The sequence below is a fragment of the Delphinapterus leucas genome, chromosome 19 (assembly GCF_059928025.1).
Source record: "Delphinapterus leucas isolate spDelLeu-1000000601 "Yukka" chromosome 19, BTC_Dleu_Yukka2, whole genome shotgun sequence".
In the NCBI taxonomy this organism is placed as follows: domain Eukaryota; kingdom Metazoa; phylum Chordata; class Mammalia; order Artiodactyla; family Monodontidae; genus Delphinapterus; species Delphinapterus leucas.
The window spans coordinates 19,670,446-19,688,029 of NC_143147.1; the positions used below are offsets into that span (position 1 = coordinate 19,670,446).

The 17,584-nt window shown below is 43.3% G+C and overlaps 2 protein-coding genes and 2 non-coding genes across 5 annotated transcripts; 3 read left to right on the top strand and 1 right to left on the bottom strand.

Annotated features, from left to right (window-relative positions):
* The first annotated feature begins 1,026 nt into the window (after positions 1 to 1,026).
* On the top strand, positions 1,027 to 11,451 carry TSR1 (TSR1 ribosome maturation factor). Of its 2 annotated transcripts, XM_022595872.3 has the most exons (15): positions 1,033 to 1,203; positions 1,391 to 1,494; positions 1,818 to 2,037; positions 2,158 to 2,292; positions 2,665 to 3,089; positions 3,860 to 4,019; positions 4,452 to 4,609; positions 4,868 to 5,064; positions 5,822 to 5,984; positions 6,334 to 6,444; positions 7,187 to 7,319; positions 8,627 to 8,743; positions 9,154 to 9,294; positions 9,399 to 9,473; positions 9,599 to 11,451. In XM_022595872.3, the coding sequence occupies exons 1-15, from the start codon at positions 1,107 to 1,109 to the stop codon at positions 9,775 to 9,777; spliced, it is 2,415 nt and encodes an 804-aa protein (XP_022451580.1). In that variant the 5' UTR covers positions 1,033 to 1,106; the 3' UTR covers positions 9,778 to 11,451. The 2 variants fall into 2 exon arrangements, with proteins under 2 accessions (XP_089756764.1, XP_022451580.1); XM_089900638.1 differs by lacking the exons at positions 9,399 to 9,473; positions 9,599 to 11,451 and having other exon boundaries at positions 1,027 to 1,203; positions 9,070 to 9,175.
* On the top strand, positions 6,586 to 6,680 carry LOC115803631 (small nucleolar RNA SNORD91 family). Its single transcript, XR_004024387.1, has one exon. It is a non-coding gene; the product is annotated as a small nucleolar RNA SNORD91 family (small nucleolar RNA).
* On the top strand, positions 7,451 to 7,545 carry LOC115803630 (small nucleolar RNA SNORD91 family). The gene has a single exon (XR_004024386.1). It is a non-coding gene; the product is annotated as a small nucleolar RNA SNORD91 family (small nucleolar RNA).
* SRR (serine racemase) lies at positions 10,139 to 17,044 on the bottom strand. Its single transcript, XM_030763277.2, has 7 exons — positions 15,133 to 17,044; positions 13,571 to 13,697; positions 13,278 to 13,381; positions 11,690 to 11,809; positions 11,483 to 11,557; positions 10,669 to 10,878; positions 10,139 to 10,336 (listed from the first exon to the last, which is right to left on the bottom strand). Exons 1-7 carry the CDS (start codon positions 15,388 to 15,390, stop codon positions 10,139 to 10,141), a joined length of 1,092 nt encoding a protein of 363 aa, XP_030619137.1. The 5' UTR covers positions 15,391 to 17,044.
* Positions 17,045 to 17,584: the final 540 nt, after the last annotated feature.

Consider the following 17,584-nt stretch of genomic DNA (forward strand, 5'->3'; position numbering starts at 1 on the left):
GGGTGGTGCGCTCAGCCACTGGAGGGGGGGGTCGGGAGGGGGGGCACCGTGCCCGGGCGCGCGCCACGGTGGCCGTTGTCATGGCAACGCGCCCTCTCCAGCCCCGAGGGCGCGAACCTGCATTGTGAGAGCTAGCAGCCCGCCGCGCCCAGTGCCGGGCGGGGAGGCGAGGCGCGCCCGGCACCCCATGGCTGAGGGGTGAGTCGCTCGGGCCGAAGCTGGCCCCCATCCAGCTAGACGTCCCCTGATTCCTACCCGCTCGTCTTCCCGACGGGAAGGGCCGGGGCCCCCGCGCCTCGAGTCTGGCCACGGGGAAGCCAGTGTTAGTCCCCTGGCTGGGAGAAAGGCCGCGGAGCGCCATCGTTTCTCCAAACACCTCTGCCAGCCGGGCGCCCTCAGCTGCAAAGCTTTTGGGAAGAGGAGTGGGAGCTTAGCAGCCCCCGTCTGCAGAGGCTCGGCTATCCCCAAGGGCGCGAGAGTCACGGTCAGCCGTCCCTCCCCCGAGGGGTCGCCACGTCCCGTCTGGCCCTTCACACACACACGTGGGAGGTGGGGGCGCAGCTTGGAGTGACTGGGACCAGCAGGAACTTGTACGGAATCTGTGGAGGTGAGACAAGCGCCTTCTGCACGATTTGCCTTGTAGACTTAAGCAGCCCCACCTGGGCACTGAGGGCGAGAAAAGGTTGCTTAAAGTGACAAAGAACACCTGCTGCTGCAAACTGAGGAGCGGCGTGCACAAAGCTAGGTGAGAGGAGGGGCTTAGCCCTCTATCGCACAAATGGAGACTCTCCCTAAGTGATGCAACCTGATAGCGCAAAAAATAAAAATACAAGGGAGCAAAACAGCTCTCCGAGACTGAAAGCCCAAACCTCGAGTCTACATCCAGCGTTTTAAAGCCCGCAACAGCGGACCACCGCCTGGTGAAAGTTTACGAGCAGGTTTTGTGGAAACTCGGACGCCGTGCCCTCAGAAGCGGGTGGAAATAACCCTCGCGGGAGGACACGAGGAGCCTTGCCCCCCGGGCGAGGACACGCCCCCAAGGCGGGGACCGGAAGCGCTCGGTTCGGCCCGGAAGTAGTGCCGAATTGGTACACGTGAGCGGCAGCATGGCGGCTCATCGCTCTGGCCCGCTTAAGCAGCAGAATAAACCTCATAAAGGCGGGCGGCATCGGGGTCGGGGATCCGCGCAGCGGGACGGCAAGGGTAAGAAGGTAGGGTTGGAGGAATAAGGGATGTTTAGTCGATATTAACTGCTTTTCTTCATGCCCAGAATGAGCTCCTACCTACTCCGGCTTGGACCCCCCGCAAAGGCTCTGAGGAGAGCAGAGAGGGCTCTCCTTTCTTGACCTGCTAGTGCCCTGCGCAAGAGCCTTTTCTGGTCTCCCTACAGGCCGTCTAGCACTGAAAACCCTAAGCAAGAAGGTGAGAAAAGATCTCAGCAAAGTGGACCAGAGGCATCGTGCCAGCCAGCTCCGAAAGCAGAAGAAGGAGGCGGTGAGAGGACGCGGGATTGGGGAATGGTGTGGCTTCACAACCGTTCTAGGCGGGTAATGCCTCGAACTAGAAAATGTGACCCTGGGAAGGGGCCAGGGATGGAGAGTAACCCTAGAGCACGTGTCAGGCGTGCTGGCCCAGACTCATGCTAGAGCATTCTTTGCTTTGTTCCTAGCTCCTGCCCACCTCCTTGGCATACATGACACCTTTTACAAGAGAGATGCTGGTTGGAGGGTCGGGGTGGGCATCTGTACTGGTGGAAATGCAGTACTGAAACAAAGTACTGAAACATTGAGATGTTCTCTGATCCTTTCTTTCCTCAGGTTTTGGCAGAAAAGAGACAGCTCGGCAGCAAGGATGGCCCTCCTCATCAGGTACTGGTGGTTCCCCTGCACAACAGGATTTCCCTGCCAGAGGCCTTTCGACTGCTTCAGGATAGGGACACTGGAACAGTGCACTTGAATGAATGGGGAAGCACCCATAGCTTTATGCTGTTATGCCCCCGCTTGAAACATCGGTGGTTTTTTACATCTGCAAGGCCAGGTTAGAGCATACAACAATATTTTCTATCACTATGTTTTGCGTATTAGTGGTAATATTTTTTTTAGTATAATGTGCTGATGTCAACCACCTCTTCCTACTGACTTTGTCTTCTGTTTCCAGGGGATCTGCACACTGTGTTAGACATGGCTAAAGTGGCTGATAACATCCTGTTCCTCCTTGATCCACTAGAAGGCTGGGATAGCACTGGGGATTACTGCCTTTCCTGCCTCTTTGCTCAGGGCCTTCCCACCTATAGTAAGTGAGTTGGGAGTATTGGAGGCCAAGGAAGGAAGTGAATTAGCATGTATAGTGCACTTACAATTTGCCAGACACTGTGTCTGACGCTTGATACTATTGGAGGGTTGTACATGTATGGCCTTAACTTGGTCCATTGTTTACAAGTTACCTACCAAGATGTCTTTTTATTTCTGGACTGCCCATTGCCCAGAGAAAGAAGAAGAATGTGAAGTTTGGTTTTATTGTGAAATTTCTTTAGGGTAGCGGAGTGTTGGGTTTCCCAGTGATCTCTGGACTCACAACTGAACTGTTAGCTTGTTTGTGAGCCACAGGGGGGATTTTCATATAGTGAGGCAACAAGTCATGATACCCTTTCTCTTTTGTTCACAGCATTAGCTGTCCAGGGAGTTTCGGGCCTCCCACTGAAGAAACAAACAGATGTCAGGAAGAAGCTAAGTAAAGCAGTGGAGAAGCGCTTTCCTGATGACAAACTCCTCCTGTTAGACACTCAACAGGAGGCAGGGATGCTGCTCAGGCAGTTGGCTAACCAAAAGCAACGGCATCTTGCCTTTCGAGATCGGCACGCCTACCTATTTGCTCATGCTGTTGACTTTGTGCCTAGTGAAGAGAATAACTTGTTGGGCACCTTGAAGATCTCAGGCTATGTTCGTGGGCAGGCTCTGAATGTAAATAACTTGCTGCATATCGTTGGACATGGTGATTTCCAGATGAAACAGATAGATGCCCCTATGGACCCTTTCCCTTTAAATCCTAGAGTGATCAAATCCCCAAAGGACCCAGGCATGGCAATGGAGGTAAGATTGGTGTTCTTAAAAACTATGTATTGTAGATTCACGTGTAAGCTGGCAGAGGATGGGAACTACAGAGAGGGTGGTCTGTCTGCACGCTTGAACAACTATCCTAGTCCCTGGAGGTAACGGCTAGTTCGAAAAAGGGCAGTAGTCAACTACAAATAAGTTGCTATATCATATACTTATCCAGTACTTTGTAGATGCCTTGCATAGCAATTGGCTCTGGATTTATAGAAGGCACACAGGTTGTAGTCTCTTTCCTTAGACAACTTAATTAGGTCAGAAAAAAATGGCAAAGACCTGTGAAATAAAGATTGAGAAAGCGTGGTTGAGGTGCACACCTGCAGTGGAAGTTGAGAAAGAAGACTGGCAAGCTTCACAGAAGAGATCAGACTTGAGCCAGGTGTTGAGAAGGATGAACGTGATTTATGAGTTGAAAAGAGATGGAAGAATATCCTAGCAAATAAAGACAACATGAACCTAGGCAAAGTGATGGATCAGAGGGTTTCTTTGAACTCTGAAGATAACAGCTTGATGGGAGTAAGGTATGTAATAAAAAGGTAGGCATGAGACCAGATTATGCAAGGTCTCAAGAGCCAAGCAGAGGTAAAGACCTAGAATGGTAGGAAATAGAACCATTTGAAAAATTCTGACAAGTTTTCACTTTCTATTCTATTTGAGGACTGTTATTTCTAGATCTTTCTGGTTATTATGTTAGATTTAGTCGATTTTTGGCTAATATTTAATTGACCATCAACTGTTTGGGTTTTCAGATTTGTGCTACAGATGCTGTAGTTGATATGGAGGAAGACCTGAAGGTCCTAATGAAGGCAGACCCTGAGAGACAAGAATCTTTGCAAACAGAGGTTATCCCAGATCCAATGGAGGGGGAACAGACCTGGCCCACGGAGGAGGAGCTGAGTGAAGCAAATGGTTGGTATTGGCAAACTTGAAATTCTGGCCTAGAGTTGTGGGTTTTGTCTAGCTGCTCAGTGAGGACCTTATAAGGTAGAGTAGGATGAGGAAGTATTTGGAAGTCTTCTCTTACCTCCAAAGGCTATGTGTTTTCACTAAGCAAACACTGGACACAGCTTTACTTCGTTTCTCAAAATTACTTACGTTATTGTTTCCTAATGAACAGATAAACAACTTCTGATTTATTATAGGACTTATTTAGCTGTGTTAAGTATTGCTAGTTCTGAGGCAGCTGAATTAAATTGGGAAGTAGTCTGTTCTATTTATAGTGCCTGCCAGAGTTCCTGGTATTGGTAGCAATATGTAATATCTTGCCTATGTGAGAATGCCCAAAGTAATAGGGGAGGGAAGGAGGTATATAATTTACTTAACTCATTTGGGCTTTTACAGACTTATTGAAGGAAACTTCCAAGGTAGTAAAGAAGGTTCCCAAAGGAACATCCAGTTATCAAGCTGAATGGATTTTGGATGAGGATGGCGAAAGTGGTGGGGAAGGAGATGAGTATGATGATATAGAACGTGAGGATTTTATGGAAGAGGAATCTCAGGTAAGGAAATGGGCCCTTGGGCAACTTCTGTATACAGCCCCAAATGCAAGGCAAGGTGCATTCCTGACCTTAAGGGGTATGTGTGGTCAGTTTCTTAGGAATGACTTTGTTGCCGGGAATGAGACTTTGTTTTATAACTTAGTCTCTATTAGAATTGATACTGGTTTGGACTAGGTATCTAGTAGAATTATTTTAGCTCGATGGCCTTTAAGGTAGAGATATGAGTTTCCTCTGAAATTGTAATCCTTCGTTCTACAGGATGAGGGTAGTGAAAAGGAAGAAGAGGAGGAATGTGAAACTATGACTATAGGAGAGTCCGTGCATGATGATCTGTATGATGAGAAAGTGGATGAAGAGGCTGAGGGAAAAATGCTGGAGAAACATAAACAAGAAAGACTGGAAGAGATGTTTCCAGATGAAGTAGATACCCCCCGTGACGTGGCTGCTAGAATTCGGTTAGTCAACAAGTCTAAGATCAATCAGTATGTTTTTATTTTAAACTTAACGTGGCTCAGAACTATGTCAGTGTGATGTAAAAGAAGAAAAATACATTGTTCTTGCTCCTGAAGGGCTAATACTATATGGGAAGGTAAGACAGACATACGGGAAACAATGTTCATATTCTAGACTGTGTAGTACAGACTAATAATGTTACAGTACATTACTGAATGAAATGCTGTGATTAATGCTTCCTTTGGAGCTAAGACTCAAAGTATATAACATTTGGAGATTTGGGGAAGTTTGGGTAGAACAGTGAGAATAAAAGAATGAAGATGTAGATGATCCTGTTTGCTCTAAAGGTGAGTCCAGAGAGTTTATGCTGGATATTAGAGAGATAAGGCTTTTATCGAGGATCTTGCTAGTCAGGTTAAAGAGCCACTCCCTGATATGCACCAGGGGGCCGCTGTAAATACTTCTAAGAAGCTGGGGTATGGTGCTGAAATACTTGTTTCAGGCTGTTTTGGAGTGTGGTTCTGATTTAAGCTGTTAGGTTATTTTGAGAAATAGTGAATTCTTTTAAGCTAAAGCCTTAGGCATTTTATTTATTTACCTATTTATTTTTCAAAAATTAAAAAAAAAATTGTTCTTCTTTTTTTCTTGTTTTTTTCTTCTTTTTAAGCCTTAGCCATTTTAGAAGTGAGTTGAGTGAAACGGTTAAGTAGCACCATATAAGTTTCACTATTGATTTATTTAAAATATCCTCTATTCTAGATTTCAGAAATACAGAGGCCTCAAGAGCTTCCGGACATCTCCATGGGATCCTAAGGAAAACCTCCCTCAAGATTATGCTCGGATCTTTCAGTTTCAGAACTTTATTAATACTAGGAGACGCATCTTTAAAGAGATTGAAGAAAAAGAGGCTGAAGGAGCTGAGGTATCTGCCTTCCTTTGTGCATCCCTATAATTTGTTTTTGTTTGCCAAGGTGCCCCCTCTACTCCTTCTGTTGGCATGAGTACCTTAATTAGTTTTGTGCTGCCTACAGCTGAATTAGAGGAGCTACTGAGTCATTGGTAAGAGTGATATTGGGAACAAAGAGGTATCAGACATATTAGCTGAAAAAGCTTAATCTAGGTAGTTGAGGCATCTGTGAAGGGCTGTCTTGAAGGCTGAGGATTGGCTTTATGGTAGTCTGAGAGACTTTTTAACATGTTTGGATAAATGCTTCATCATTATTGAGACCTTAAGGGTAATTGCATGATTGTTTTCTGCTTTCTTCTGGCAGGTTGGCTGGTATGTCACACTTCATGTCTCTGAAGTCCCTGTCTCAGTGGTTGAGCACTTCAAGCGAGGTGCACCCTTGATTGCATTTTCTTTACTACCTCATGAACAGAAGGTGAGTTAGCATCTTGTGGGAAATGGGAGTTATGACACTTTCCAACCAGTTTTGTCTGGCAGTCTGAAGTTTTATGTGACTGACATTTTGCTCATTGGGATGCAAAAGTCTGCCCTTATGATTAGAGGTCAGAGAGGAGGACAGAGAAGTCGATGGTGGTTTTACCCAGCATGTCTGAACCTGTCTGATACATCTCAGTGACGTGAACTCTGTGTGGTTCTGAGACTTCTCTGAGATAAGTACGTTTGTCAGGTCACACTTTAACAAAGGGTTGGCATCCATGAAAATAAACAGGGCTACTGCCAAGGTATAGATCTTTTTTCTCTTGATGGCCAGCAGTCATGTAGGTTGGGGTATATGTGAGAGCTCTGGCCTTTTGGTCACTGTGAGTCAGGGTTGAGGCAAGAAGGGTCTTGAATGAGTGTGGTTTAGAGGTGTGTGATGAGTGAGTGGCTTGTAGGCACCGATTTGGTGGCAGATGTTGAGCTCTTGGATGTTAGACATGGGGAGGTCACCTAGTGTAGCAGGGACATGAAAGCTCTGAAAACCAGCATATTTTCGATTTGAATGCCAGTTGTTGGTGAAGGTAAAAGGTGAATTTGTGTCTCTTCATCTACACTCCACCATAAATTAGTACTGTCAATTCTTAGAGTGAATCTAATCTGCTGGTTTGGTTTGCCCTCTTGCAGGTTAGGCTATTCTATTCCTGATATGAAGTTCTGTTTTCCTATTTGGTCCCCAGATGTCAGTTCTTAATATGGTGGTGAGCCGGCACGCTGGCAACACTGAACCTGTGAAAGCTAAAGAGGAGCTGATCTTCCACTGTGGATTCAGGCGCTTCCGAGCCTCACCTTTATTCTCTCAGCACACTGCAGGTAAGCAGTAGGGAAGCTTCTGGGTTCTTGTCCATCTTACTGTCTTTTAGGGACTGAGATTTGGGGAGAGATGCAGAATACACCATTTCAAACTCTCAGTCTCTGGGTTAGAGGTATTTTCAGTACTCTGGTGTAGGAGCCAATGATGTTTCCATTCAAAGTGTCTGAACCTGTCTGAAGCATCCCAGTGATGCAACCTCTGTGTGGTGCTGAGGCTTCTCTGCCATGAGTATTTGCTGCAGAGGAGGTTTTGGATAGGAGTTGGCTGCTTCCTAGAGATGATGTGTCATGGAACCCTTGGCATCCGTTGTGCCAGTGGCCGTGTGGGTGAAGGCTAGGGGTGCCCTCAGTTGGATAAAGCAGAGTGTGTGGCTTCTGAGATGTTGAGACTGCATGAGAATTTAGAGAGTGGTGACCAGGAATACTTTTATGACAAAAAATGATTGTGCTCTTACGTATTAGGAGTGGGAAGATGTTTGCGTTAACTTGGGGGCTTCTGAACGCTACCTACACTCTCCACTCTCAGCAGTGGCCGGAGGAAGGTGATAAAGGCAGCATTAACGGATGCTCTGGGTAATGCTTCTCTCACCAGCCGTGCTGTCTAAATGAAGGAGTAATTTCTCCTTCCCTTCAAATATTCTGTTTCCCTATAACATTCACTATTAAAAAGGGTTAATACTGTATTAAAAAGGGTTTCTGTTGAAGGTAAAGACAAGATCTAGATAGTCCCCAAGAAGAGATTAGTAAAGTTTGGCCCTTGGCCAAATCTGTCCCACTGCTTGTTTTGTTAAGTAAAGTTTTGTTGGAACACAGTTGTGCTTTCTTGTTTAATTTTTTAAAAATGTCTGTGGCTGTTTTTGTGCTACAGTGAGAGTTGAGTAGTTGGAAGAGAGACCATATGGCCACAAAGCCTAAAATATTTACTATCTGCCCGTTTACAGAAAATGTTTGCCAATCCTTGCTCAAGACTAAGAGCTGTTGAATTAGTGAAGTGTTTTTCTGTAAAGCACTGGTTCTCAAATGAGGTAGGGGTGATGTGTATCAGAATCACCTGGAGAACTTTTTCCAACTCCAAAATATAGTTTAAGCTCCAAGATTCTGCCTCCAGTTGAAAAATCACTGATAGGATTGGGTTGTATCTTTCAGTTGTATCGAGGCCAGAAAATGTTTGGAGAATTAGTGGGATAAAGAAACACTAGTTGCCTTAGGTTTAAGAGTTGCAGTAATACCGCTTTTCACAGGCCCCTGGATTACCTATTGTTTCTCAAAATATTTTTTGGTTTTTATTTTTTTAACCTTTATGGCAGCGGATAAACATAAATTTCAGAGATTCCTGACTGCTGACTTGGCTCTGGTGGTGACAGTATATGCCCCTATCACTTTTCCTCCTGCATCTGTGCTGCTTTTCAAACAGAACAGCAATGGTAAGTTGAGTTCACAGAGGTGAATAGGCCCGTGGGTTCTTAATAAGATTAACTGCTTTCTGTATTTAAATTTGGGGGCCAAATGGCACAAAAAAGGTAATGATGATTTTCAAAATATCCCAATCTCAGCCTCATATTGGGTCTGAGGCAAGGATGACGAATGGGGTTTTATCTTGCTTGCAAACCATAGCTAATTGGTAGAGGCTGCTCAGAGTGCTGTATTTAGGGTAGGTTCTGAGGATAGGCTCAGCAGGAATATCACTTAGTGATCTTTGCCATGAACCCAGGAGGGGCAGCATAGTACATCCCTATTTTGTTTCCCTAAGGTCTCGCATAGGTCTTTAAATAGACTGGACAATAAATGAAGGCTTTGACCTATGGACTCCTGCTGCCCTGCTTTTGCCCCTTAGGAATGCACAGCCTCATTGCCACAGGCTATCTATTGTCAGTGGATCCAGACAGAATGGTCATCAAGAGAGTTGTTCTGAGTGGTCATCCTTTCAAAATTTTTACTAAGATGGCAGTGGTGCGTTACATGTTCTTCAACAGAGGTAGGTGCGACAGATGGGATCCAATTGCCTTTGTGGGATGAAGGTTGGATTTGTATATTATGGATAAATGTTTCATCTTGGTCTTCTGTGTGTTTGATTCTAAGAGGATGTGCTGTGGTTTAAACCGGTGGAACTGAGAACAAAGTGGGGCCGTAGGGGACACATCAAGGAGCCTTTAGGTGAGAGAATGTGGGATTTGGGATCTTGTCTAGATTTCCCCAGTGCTACTAAATGACTGTTGGGTTAGACCACTGCTTTACAATTTCCTATTGAATTTGACCAACTCGTGCTGTTTTCTTTGTAGGTACTCACGGCCACATGAAGTGCAGTTTTGATGGGAAGCTAAAATCTCAGGACACAGTACTGATGAACCTCTATAAAAGAGTTTTCCCCAAATGGACTTACGATCCATATGTACCAGAACCAGTACCTTGGGTGAAAAGTGAGATTTCTTCAACAGTGCCTGAAATGGACATGGAATAATGGATTCAGTGGGATTCTGTCTCATTGCTACTAGTTAGCACTCTAGGGTTGGGAGCCTGTAGGTTGTGACTGGGCAGTTTATGTTTTCTACTTAAGCCTACTTAAGGTCTGCTGCTCCTTTTAGCAGAAGACTTTTCTTGGCCTTGACAAGGTATCTCAGTTAAGTATGGATGTTTTTCTACTGCAAGTTAGTCCAAAAAACTATTAAAACTTACTGAAATATACATTCTCCATTAGGATTTTGAAAGCTCTTTAAGAGGGGAAGATAGGAAGTTGACAATGACCAGGAGACAAAATTTCCAAGTGTCTAGACACTGAATCCCTTTTCTTCCTTTTGCACATATTAAACAGAAACAGATTTCTAAAGAGCTGGCTTTTCAGCCTGCTTCACCCAAGTTAGGGAAGTTAAGTCTACATTTCCACCACTGAGCACAATACAAATGTTCTTTACTTCTGCGGAAACTGTTTGAAAATGCTGAGACAGCACAGCGGCCACTCCAACACCAGCTGTAGGTTCAATAAGCAATTTCATCCTCTCCCACACCAGCTGGGTTGCATACTGTTGGTATAGAAAGGAGTAAGAATTAGTGAAATGGGAAAAGGGGAAAGAGCCTAGTTGGTTGGCCTTTATAATTAAAGGCCAAATGGGGATATAATATGCCTCATCTGAATTTTCCTATTGCTATATGTTTGTGCTTGCCAATGAAGAGCAGGGCTTTTTTCATTCCAACTCTGCTTCTACGGTCTTAATACATCTAGGGCACCCTCCTATGTGTCATGAAATCACCTAGTTGAGTCCCTAGTGGGTGCGTTGCTACTTACAACAGGAGGGTTTTTTGCCTAAGAAGTTGCTCCATTCTTTTGTTATCTCCTTCCCTCTTGGGGCCTCACCTTAATTTCATCCTCTGTGACAGTGAAGACGTCATCCACGAGGTCCCTTATAATAGGCCAGGTGTTTAAGCCAATGCTGGATCTGACACCATCTGCTATGGTTTCTGGAGGATAGGGATTGGGGGTCAGTTCCCCTTTCAGTTTGGACTGGTAGCAGTCATCTGCATTCAAGGGTTCAGCAGCATATACCTTGACACTAGGTCTCAGAGCCTAGGAAGAGGAACATTAGATAGCTTACAACCAGCCACAGCGTTTGGCCTGCATGCTTGCAGTGAAATGGTTAGTACAGTTAACATATTTCTGCCCAAGAGGCTTTCTTTTAATCGATATAATGGAAATAAGGCCTTTAAGCACTTGAAATTGTTTTCCACTCTGGCCTCGGTTGCCTAGATCACAGCTGGTTCTGCTGGTAACTTGGGAAAAGAGTAGCCACTGACTTGGATAGTAGGTTGGTAAGATGGAACTCAGAGGACTGTGAGGGTGCCACTCATTGTAATGGCTTTTGTGCTGTAAAGTTTTCATTAAGAAAAGGGTAGTGAGGGACTTCCCTGGCGGTCCAGTGGCTAAGACTCCGCGTTTCCACTGCAGGGGGCACAGGTTCAGTCACTGGGAACTAGGATTCTGCACGCCGTGCGGCCAAAAAAAGAAAAAAGGGTAGTGATGAAGAGAAGGGCCTTCTGTCTCAAGTGCCAAGGGATGATGAGAAGGAGTGGCAATTTGGGGGAATGTTGAGCAAGTATTCACAATGTACTATGATGTAAAATAAACTCTTCTATGCCTGAAGTAGGGAGTCCTTCAGAAGCTGTTTTCTTACCTTAACTGTAATTGCTATTCCAGCAACCATTCCTCCTCCTCCTACAGGTACCACCAGTGCATCTACCAAGGGAACCTTTAATGAAAAGAATATAAAGTATAAATAGGTCTATTAATAACCATTTTATATGTACATATAAAATAATTGGTTCTACGGCCAAACAGCATTACCAGTAAGTGGCTAAACAAGAACTAACTAAGCTTTTACCTGGTTTAGGACTTCCATGGCAATTGTCCCTTGCCCAGCTATCACTGCAGGCTCCTGGTTGGGATGTACCATGATGCCTTCTGTTTCTTCCACAATTCTTTTTGTAACATTTTCTCTGGACTGAAAGAGTACATTAATTTAGCTTACTTTATTTGTATTTAATAGAGTTCCCAACACGTTAGATTCAGTCATTTAACACTTTATTTGCCATCTACTTTTTTCAGAATTTGTTTTGGCACTGGGGATATAACCGAACAAAACAGTCCCTGCACTCAGTGGAGTTATGTTCTAATATGGTGAGGAGGGGTGGGATATAAGTAAATATATGGTATGTCTAAATGCTTTAGAGAAAAATGAATTTATTTTATATAGGGTGCTCGGGAAGGGCCACTGGTAAAGTGACATTTTAATAGATTTGAACAAGTCCTGTGTACCTCCAGAACATTCCAAGGAAAGAGTAACAGGAAGTACAAAGACTACAGAGAGCAGTGCTTGGCTTTCGGAGAAACTAAGTGTGGTTTGTGTGGAGTGTTTGGAGGAGAGTAATAGTGGGAGATGAAGTCAGAAAAATAGAAATGGGCCAGTTCATCTGGGCCATAGATGATTGCAAGAACTTTGGTTTCCACTGTGTATGAGATGGGGAACCACTGGAGGATTTTGGGCTGACAGACACATTCTGACTTACCAAATGGATAGCTCTGGTTGCTCTTTTGGAAACAAGACTCGTGGGGCAAGGGTGGAAGCAGAGGACCAATTAGGAGGCTACTGAATCTAGGTGAGGACTGACATTGGTTTGAATCAGGGTGGTGAAGGTAGAGGCTGTTAGAAGTAGTTGAATTGGGCTTTTCTGGTGGCGCAGTGGTTAAGGATCCACCTGCCAATGCAGGGGACACGGGTTCGAGCCCTGGTCCAGGAAGATCCCACATGCTGCAGAGCAACTAAGCCAGTGCACCACAGCTACTGAGCCTGCTCTCTGGAGACTGTGAGCCACAACTACTGAAGCCCACGCGCCTAGAGTCCGTGCTCTGCAATGAGAAGCCCGCGCACCGCAACAAAGAGTAGCCCCCACTCACTGCAACTAGAGAAAGCCCGCGCGCAGCAACAAAGACCCGACTCAGCCAAAAATAATTAATTAAAAAAAAAAAAGTTGGATTACGGAAATATTTTGAAAGGACTAAGATTTGGATGTGGGGTATCAGAGTTATCAAAGATAACTCCATGTTTTGAGGATAATGAAGGATAAAAGTTGCCATTTACTGAGATGGGGAAGACTGGAGGTGGAACAGTATCAAGATGAGGAGTTTGGTTTTAGACAGTAAGGTTGAGATGCCTATTAAGGCACCCAAGTGGGAATGTACAAGTCTGGTTAAGAGCAAAGTTCAGGGCTGGAGTTAGAGTGTAGGTGATATTTTAAACTATGAGACTAATGAGATCATCTGAGTGAGTGTAGGTAGAGAAAAGGTCGTGCGTGCCAACACTTAGAGAAACAACAAAGGAGACAGAAGCTGCAGCCAGTAAGGTAGGAAGAGAAGTTTCACTCTACTATGAAAGCTGTGAAGGTGGTACTGAACATTGCTCTCTTCCTTACCTCGTCGCTTTGTTCACTGTATACTATAGAGGCTCCATAGCCTTGTATCGCCAATTTTTTACAGTTGGGAGCTGTTTCGGGCACTACAATATAAGCAGGAATCCCTGGGAGGGAAAAGCGTGTTTGGTTAGTACAAATCAGAATTTAGGATAGAAATTTATGTTCAGTTTGCTTGTAATCAGGGACTTGGAAATTTATTCCCTCAGCTATCACCAACCTCACTGAAAGTTAAGGCTGCTTTTCCAGTCCTCTCTGATGAGCCTACCCAGTACCCTGGGAAATTAATCAAGTACCTTGCAATTTGGCAGCATAGGAGAGAGCCTGGCCATGGTTTCCACTGCTGTGAGTAACAACAGCTTTGGGCTTCTCTTCTGAAGTGGCAGAAATCAAGCCTCTGATTGCATTAAGGGCACCACGAATCTGGAAAAGAGGAATGGTGAATTAATATATTTGATTAAAAATTCTTTTCAAAAAACCAAGGAGCTTTTTTACATTTTTCTCTTCCAACACTGCACATCCACTCCATGACTAAATCTTATTGAGTCTATCTCCTAAATATCTCATGTTCATCTTGGCCACTACCTTGGTGAGGCCTCATTTCTCAACTTGGTATCACCAAATCTCAGCTGATCCTGCCTCAAGGATTATTCTCATCTAATAGTTCCACTAGATTAGGAAAGTGAGCTTTTAAAAAACGTTACCTTTTTCATTGATTGCCTATTTTTGTAAGAAAAGTACAAATCCCTTACAAGCTGCAGCCTTTCTAAACATATCTACCTCTACCGTTGTAGCCATCCTAAATTGCCTCTAGTTTCCATCCTACCAGGTTAGCTCACAACTCTGTACCTCTTGGCATGCTGACACCTCTACCTGTAGTTCTTTTCCCCCACTCCCTGATCTGGCTAAAAGTACTCATCCTATACAACTTGGATCAAACAACACCTGGTTCAACCTCCTTGTTCTCCCAGGCAAAATTAGGTACTTCATTCGTTTCCATGGCCCTTGTTTGTAACTCGTTTAAGACACTTGTCATCAACCCATTTCGTCTTCCCCTGCAAGTATGGATATGGGGCAAGGCCTAGTGTACATATACCTAGTATAGTCGGTGAAAATAAGTGCTTGATGCATGATGAATGAAAAATAAACGATGGCAGAAGCAAAGGGCAAAAGAGAATGGAGAAGTTTTTGTTTGTTTAAAATAAAGGTTCTCAGTTAATGGGTATGGAAAAAGGTAAATTCCTGAAATCCTAAAGCTACCACTTAATGGGTACTAACAATACCTGTTAGGCACAGTGCAAAATGCAGCTTTTCAGATTTTTACCTGAATGGATCTTAAAGTTCAACTAACGGTCAGAGAATTCAGGTAACAAATCAGCACAGAAATCTATCTGTATGCATAGGAGAGGCACTGACGTATTTTGTAGAAAAAGGTCCTGTTATATGAGGGTTGAGCTAGGGTTAGATCGTTTATATTCATAATAAGGTATAAACAAATAGTAAGTTGACAAAGTGAATGCTTAAACTTGGCTATATACAGGGTGATCACACGTGTCCAGGTTGATGACTGTGGTCTTGGCTTAATCGTTAGAAGTTCCCCCTTTTCATTCTCAAACATGTCCTAGTCTGGATAGTAAATTATATGTGATCACCTTAATTATACGGAATTTTGAGATTGTGTAAAAGTGGCTCTTGTCAATGCCATGATGCTAAGTAACCAGGACTTGAGCAAAGGAAAATTTCTACAACACTTTCTTTAGCTGTAAAAAGATACTAATTGTACCTACCTCACTGGGTGGTCAAGAGAATCAAAGTGGCTTGAAAAGAAACATGATACACTATCAAAAGAGATTGTTACCTTAAAAGATCCAGTTTTCTGGAAGAGTTCACATTTGAAGAAAAGATTGCGCCCTGTTACTTGATTCAAAATGGAGCTTGTTAGCACTGGTGTGAGGTGGATGAAATCTCGAATGTTGATATGTGCTTTCTCAACATCAGCAAAGGAGATGCAGTACTGATCACACATGGTTCTGAAACCCAGGAATAAGAGAGGGGTCAAAGCAAGCCTAGACGATGTATTTAAAGTGGATTTTGCAAATGCATAACACAGACCCATGGAATGTACACCACCAAGAGTGAACCATAATGTAAACTATGGACTTTGGTGCTAATGGCATGTCAATGTAGGTTCAGCTGTAACAAATATACCGCCCTGGTGGGGGATGCTGATAATGGGGGAGGCTATACATGTGTGGGGGCCGGGAGTATATGGCAAATTTCTGTTCCCATCAATTTTGCTGTGAACCTTAAACTAAAACAAACAAACAAAAAACCCAAAAAACAACCAAACAAAAATCTTAAGAAAAAAAAAAAAAAAGCATAACATAGGAAAATAGACTCAGGGTCTGTGGTGTTAATGTGGGGACTGTCTCCATTACTGGGGTCCAGAATCTCTGCATAAGGGAACTTCTCTTGAAGCTGAGTTTCTTGGTGTATAAGTTTGCTTTGTTGAAACCTCATAGGAGATAACTGGTGATGATTATTGAAGGCTTAAAGCTCAGCCCTCACCCCTACCATCCATCTCTTGGCACTGCCACTGGTCTCTACATTTTCATGACTGTGAAGCTTGAATAAACTGGGTTCAAAATCTGCTACAAATTTTTATTTTAAAAAAATATTTCACAATTTACCAAGGGGAAAAATTGCCTACAATCCTACCATCTTAATAAATTATGTTCACTATGTTTCCTTCTGTTTTTTCAATATACATATATGACAGTTAAAATCAAAGCATAAATAACATTTTTACTCCTTTTCCATTTGGCTCATTCCTCAAAGTTTTCATAATTATAATTTTCAGTAACTGTATTATGCTTCCACTTTTTACTATTTTTACTGTAGTGTTTAAACATGAAGTTTCTCTTTATTTTTCCTTATTAGCAAAGGTAATGTATGTTCAATAGAAAAACAATTTAATCTGCTTTCCTCTCCAAAGACAATTGCTACCGAAGCTCTGTTGTCTCTCTTTCCAGGCCCACATACATATGCAGACAAAACTTTTTTGACAGGTTAACTTGCTTTTTTCGGACAATATATCTATCAATCTTTGCTTATCAATAAATATATTTATGTGACTTTATTTTTATTTTATTTGATGTGGAACATTTTTTAAAGTCTTTATTGAATGTTATAATATTGCTTCTGTTTTTTTGTTTTGTTTTTCTTGGCCATGAGGCATGTGGTATCTTATCCCCGACCAGGGATTGAACCCGCATCCCCTGCATTGGAAGGCGAAGTCTTAACCATTGGACTGCCAGGGAAATCACTATGTGATTTCTAGTGAAATGACTTACTAGTACTTCTTTTTACAAAAATACCATAGTTTTAGATAACTCTGTTGTTGAACATTTAGATTTCCTTTTTTTTTTTTTTTGGCTATGATAAATAATGATGTAATGAACAGCCTTGTTGCAAGATCTCTGTTTATCTCTATACATGCTTTGAGTAGATTCCACCAGTGGTATTTTACATTAAAAGGCATACACACTTCTAAGGCTTTTGATACCACTGCCAAACTGATCTCCAGAAGAGTTACAGATCATATCAATTTATACTCCAACAGCACTTTCTAAGGAATGACTATTTTCCTTCACCCTTACTGTATAATTTTTATCTGTCAATTTAATGAAGTATGTCTAGTAGTTTACATTTCTTTAATTACTAGTGACTGAACTTTTTTTTTATTTTATTGAAGTAAGGTTGATTTGCAAAGCGACTCAGTTATACATATACATACCTTCTTTTTCGTATTCTTTTCCATTATGGTTTATCACGGGTATTTAGCATAGTTCTCTGTGCTGTAGGACCTTGTTGTTTATCCATTCCTTTTTATATATATATAAATTTATGTATGTATTTATGGCTGCGTTGGATCTTCGTTGCTGCACTCAGGCTTTCTCTAGTTGGCGGCGAGCAGGGCCTACCCTTCGTTGCGGTGCCCGAGCTTCTCATTGCTGTGGCTTCTCTTTTTTTTTTTTTTTTTTTTTTGGCGGTACCCGGCCCTCTCACTGTTGCGGCCCCGCTCCCGTTGCAGAGCACAGGCTCCGGACGCGCAGGCTCAGCGGCCATGGCTCACGGGCCCGGCCGCTCCGCGGCATGTGGGATCTTCCCAGACCCGGGCACAAACCCGTGTCCCCTGCATCGGCAGGCGGACTCTCAACCACTGCGCCACCAGGGAAGCCCCAAGATAAGGCATTTTTAAAATTAGATTTTTAAACTGCTTACTGATGATGTATATGAAAGCTAATAAT

Bases quoted from the DNA above. Each gene is read 5' to 3' on its own strand.
- TSR1 (XM_022595872.3), top strand. From the start codon at position 1,107: ATGGCGGCTCATCGCTCTGGCCCGCTTAAGCAGCAGAATAAACCTCAT. The intron at 3,090-3,859 runs GTAAGATTGGTG...TTGGGTTTTCAG, and splicing joins ACCCAGGCATGGCAATGGAG to ATTTGTGCTACAGATGCTGT. The intron at 4,610-4,867 runs GTAAGGAAATGG...TTCGTTCTACAG, and splicing joins TTATGGAAGAGGAATCTCAG to GATGAGGGTAGTGAAAAGGA.
- SRR (XM_030763277.2), bottom strand. From the start codon at position 15,390: ATGGGTCTGTGTTATGCATTTGCAAAATCCACTTTAAATACATCGTCT. The intron at 13,698-15,132 runs GTAACAATCTCT...CCTCTTTTCCAG, and splicing joins AGAAAACTGGATCTTTTAAG to ATTCGTGGTGCCCTTAATGC. The intron at 13,382-13,570 runs GTACTTGATTAA...TTTCCCTCCCAG, and splicing joins CTATGCTGCCAAATTGCAAG to GGATTCCTGCTTATATTGTA.